Source organism: Otolemur garnettii, unplaced genomic scaffold (assembly GCF_000181295.1).
Source record: "Otolemur garnettii isolate 467f Iridium unplaced genomic scaffold, OtoGar3 scaffold00198, whole genome shotgun sequence".
NCBI classification, from domain to species: Eukaryota; Metazoa; Chordata; class Mammalia; order Primates; family Galagidae; genus Otolemur; species Otolemur garnettii.
The window spans coordinates 1824866-1829645 of record NW_003852593.1 but is presented as its reverse complement, the minus strand read 5'-3'; the positions used below and the strand labels follow the sequence as shown (position 1 = coordinate 1829645).

The 4780-nt window shown below is 45.8% G+C and overlaps 1 protein-coding gene across 4 annotated transcripts in view; it reads right to left on the bottom strand.

Moving 5' to 3' along the window:
• Positions 1-4780, bottom strand: part of GRK4 (G protein-coupled receptor kinase 4) — a 61244-nt gene that overhangs the window by 35931 nt on the left and 20533 nt on the right. For 3 of the 4 annotated variants that reach the window (XM_012812242.2, XM_023507713.1, XM_023507714.1), the window contains 2 exons: positions 4167-4267; positions 46-138 (listed from right to left, as the gene is read on the bottom strand). In XM_012812242.2, the coding sequence (XP_012667696.1) occupies positions 46-138; positions 4167-4267 (194 nt within the window). The remainder of the gene's footprint in view (positions 1-45; positions 139-4166; positions 4268-4780) is intronic. The other variant, XM_023507712.1, reaches the window with a different exon arrangement.

Here is a 4780-nt window from a genome sequence, read left to right as displayed (position 1 = left end):
AAGCCACTGCTCCCAGCTTTCAGTGAGTTTTGAAACAGAACATACCTTTCCAGCAGTTTCCACTGTAAAAAGTGAGAAAAATATGAGCTTTCTTGGTATTCTTCAAATGGTGTCCCACTTAAATATTTATGGACAACTCTAGAAAAAGATTTTATGGAATTACATACATTTGTTGTATTACAATGTGTAAACAACTGTGTTTTAGTGTATTAATAGGCACTGAATATGGGAAAGTCAATCCTTACATACAATTCAATACATTTGCAATTATGTGATAGAAGTCTGCACTAGGTTTTAATGATATTGGTGAAAACAGTCATGTAACAGTAGTGATATATGACAAATGAAAATGTAAAAATAAGGCCGGGCGCAGTGGCTCACGCCTGTAATCCTAGCACTCTGGGAGGCAGAGGCGGGTGGATGGCCTGAGCTTGGATGTTCCAGACCAGCCTGAGCAAGAGCAAGACCCTGTCTCTAAAAATAGCCAGACATTGTGGCAGGCGCCTGTAGTCCCAGCTACTTGGGAGGCTGAGGCAAGACAATTGCTTGAGCCCAAGAGTTGGAGGTTGCTGTGAGCTATGACACCATGGCATTGAGTGACAAAGTGAGACTCTGTCTCCAAAAAAAGAAAAGAAAAGGTGAAAATAGTGCTGGCCCCCTTCTTGTGATGTGAGGGTGCCAGTGCTCTGTCATCAGACAATGTGCCTCCCACGTGCAAGCTGGACCACAGGGTCACTGGAAGACAGCAGAGAGGTCAAGGGCACTCACTGGCTGAGGGACCTGAGGAAGGTACCCAACCTCTATGGCCTCTGTTTCTCCTGTAAAACAGGGACAATAACCACGCCTGCCTCCTGAGGTTACCCTACGTACATGATTGTATGTACAGATTGAACGGCAAGTGATTAACTCTTTCACGGAATGCATTACTGTCAAGTTTCATTCAGCACAGGCTAGAAAGTTTGGGGAACATCCAGGACAGGGATTGCAGAACAAAGATCTGGGCTAAAAGACCGGCTACCCGGGAGCCCCTCCTGAATTCTCTGATGTCCCAGGATGAAGGGAGGAGGAATTGTGATTCTTACCACAATTTCCCAAAACTAGCAACCAGGGCGGCGCCTGTGGCTCAGTGAGTCGGGCGCTGTCCCTATATACCTAGGGTAGTGGGTTCAAACCCGGCCCCGGCCAAACTGCAACAAAAAAATAGCCGGGCATTGTGGTGAATGCCTGTAGTCCCAGCTACTCGGGAGGTTGAGGCAAAAGAATCACCTAAGCCCAGGAGTTGGAGGTTGCTGTGAGCTGTGTGACACGGCCACGGCACTCTACTAAGGGTGATAAAGTGAGACTCTGTCTCTAAAAAACAAAAACAAAAACAAAAAACCTAGTAACCAGAGATCCAAGGCCATGCCTGTCCTGTTTCCCACACCAGAGAAGCCATCAAATAGAGCTAGCATCTTTCTGCACAGGAAGTTAAAATCACAAACACTAGAATTCCATTAATGAATATCCAATAAGAACAAACACATGGCTGGAAATTGAAAACAGTTGGGAACATTTTCTCTAATCTGTTTTCAGAGGGGAGGCTGAGGGCAGAGGGAAGGATTCTCGTCCAGGGCTACACACCTGACGAGGAGGAAGCTGAGGCGCAGACTGTTTATCTGCGGGACGTCAGCTGCTCACTAAATGCCCCACTGCAGGGAGCAGGCATCTAAGCCCCTCAGCTCCTAGGGTGCGGGCTCCTACACCTCAGGAGGAAGCCACAGAAAGAAAGAAAGCCTTGGTTTGTCTTTTAAATGTATCCAAGTTATTAAAGTATCACAAATCCCAGCCCCAGCACCACCACGCTCCAGCTGCAGGGGCCTGGGTGAGCTACACGCGCTCACACACGCTGCGTGAACACGGGAAGTATTCATCATACTCGCTGATGTATCCAAGTGCCCAGGACAGTGCCGAGCACACAAGGGCCCTTAATAAATTATTAATATTTCTTGAATGAATGAACGTAACTCCCTATTATCTGGACTTCCACTGAAAACAGCAAGATAAATCTAAGATAAGTTTACACATTTATCTATTTATTAAAAATTGCGGGGGGAGTCTTGCTATGTTGGCCGGGCTGGTCTCAAACTCCTGGCCTCAGGTTATCCTTTTGCCTCAGCCTCCCAAAGGTCTGAGATTATAAGTATGAGCCCCCACACCTGGCCTTATTCATTCATTTATTTATTTATTCTTCTTTAGAGACAGAGTCTCTCTCTGCCACACCTGGCTAATTAAAAAAATTTTTTTGTAGAGACAGACTCTTGCTATGTTGAGCAGTGTTGGTCTCCTAAGCTCAAGTGATCCTCCTTCCTTGGCCTCTTGAAGTGGTGAGTGAGTCCCCTAAAACAAGGTTGTAGAATCTTCTTGGGCATTAAGAGTATACAAAAAAGAGCTTTTTTTTTTTTTGAGACAAAGTCTCACTTTGTCACCCTCGGTAGAGGGCTGTGCCCTCACAACTCACAGCAACCTCCAACTCTCGGACTTAAGTAGTTCTCTTGCCTCAGCCTCCCAAGCAGCTGGGAATACAGGCGTCTGCCACAACGCCCAGCTTTTTGTTGTTGTTGCAGTTGTCATTGCTGTTTTAGCTGGCCAGGGCCAGGTTCAAACCCACCACCCTCAGTATATGGGGCCGGTGCCCTACACACCGAGCCACAGGCGCCACCCACAAAAAAGAGCTTTAAACATGCTAGCACATGAGTCAAAAATGCAATTCTAGCTGGGCCTAGTGGCTCACACTTGTAATCCCAACCCTTTGGGAAGTCAGAGCTGGAGGATTCCTGAAGCCCAGGACTTTAAGATCAGCTTGGGCAACATAGTGAGACACCATATCTACCAAAAAAAATGTGCCAGGCATAGTGGTAGCATCTGTAGTCCCAGCTACTGAGGAGGCTGAAGCAGGAGGATCGCTTGAGCCCAGGAGTTCAAGGCTGTGGTGAGCTATGATGACGCCACTGTACTCCAGCCCAGGTGACAGAGTGAGACTCTGCCTCTAACCACCCCACCCCACACACACACCATAAGTATGTCCCTTTAATTGCTCTCAGAGTAAAGGACAAGCTTGTCCTTGGATCACAGTTTCCTCATCTGTGAAGTCTGTGAGTGACTATATAAACATACAGAGCATGACATGTACGGGGCACCCTTCCTTGCTGTGTACGCAGGAGTCTTCATTCAAAGTGCTTTGCCTTAAAACAGCGGTTCTCAACCTGTGGGTCACAATCAATGAAAATATATCCTGCATATCAGATATTTACATTATGATTCATAACAGTAGCAAAATTACAGCTATGAAGTAGCAACGAAAATAATTTTATGGTTGGGGGTCACCACAACATGAGAAACTGTATTAAAGGGTCATGGCACGAGGAAGGTTGAGAATCACTGCCTTAAAATTTTCCTCCACACTGCAAAGGTCCAAAAAGATATTTTCAGTGAGAGCCTAAGTCTGAAAAAAATTGGGGGAATCTTTTCAACCTAGACAAGCATTTTAGAAGCTGAGCAGAGAAGGCCTGGGACTGTCACGGGGTACTGGGTACTGGGGTCCAGCAGTGGTCTGTCTCAGCACGCCGTCTACACTGAAGTAGTGGTTATTCCTCACTCACCTTCTCCTAGAGAACACAGTAGTTTCATGTGGAAAGTACAGCTGACCCTTGAACAATATGGATCTGAGCTGTGTGAGTTCACTATTAGAGGTGTTTTCTTCCACCACTGAGATGGCAAGACCAAGCCCTTCCTTTTCTTCCTCCGATAAAGACCTTTATAACAATCCGCTTCCATTTCATGAATAGTGAATATATTGTCTTCCTTATGAGTTTCTTAATAATGTTTTATTGTCTCTTATTATAAGAATACAGTATATAATACATATGTGTTAATCAACTGTTTATGTTATTGATAAGGCTTATGGTCAACTGTAGACTATTAGTAATTAAGTTTGGGGAGAGTCGAAAGTTATAAAGTCATACACAGATTTTTCACTCCAGAGCAGCAAGGATTACAGATACCCTGACCCTCACATTGTTCAAGGGTCAACTGTACTCGGGTAAGAAACTGTCTCATGCAGAGAAACTTCTATAAGGCCCATCTTGGGGTTAGGATAATACATGCAGGGCTGGGCCTGAGCCCCTTACCTGGTAAGTTCCTCAAAGACTGTCTTGGAAGGGTCCTTCAGCAGCTGCGCCCTGCACTCTTTCACCATTCTGGAAGTTACTTCTGGTAAGAGGACTGCACACTTTTAATACAGTACAAACCGAATAGCCACAATCAGTGATTTCATAATCTGCTAATCACAAACAGAACTTAATGCTTAATGTAAAAAAATGAAAACATCCAGTTTATAAAAAAAAAAAATTCAAAGTGCCACCTGCACCCTCTCCCCAGCTTCATACTCAGAGTTCAGCACTGCTCCTGCAGGTGTCAGAACAGACACAGAATGGGAAGCAGGGCCTCCAAAAGTGTGTGTACTCCTGTGTCCACTGCAGAGGTGTCCGTGGATGGGTGAAGGAATGAAATACAGGACATGTACAGCGGAATATGATTCAGCTTCAGGAAGGAAGGAAGCCCTGCCATGCTCTCCAGCACAGATGAGCCGGCAGATGCTGCGTTGAGCAGACAAGCCAGTCACAGGGCAAAGACCCTGCACGATTCCACTCACAAGACCCCTGGAGGAGTCACATTCACAGAGACAGAAAGTAGAATGATGTCCCAGAGGCTGGAGAGAGGGAGCTGAGGAGCTGCTGTTTAA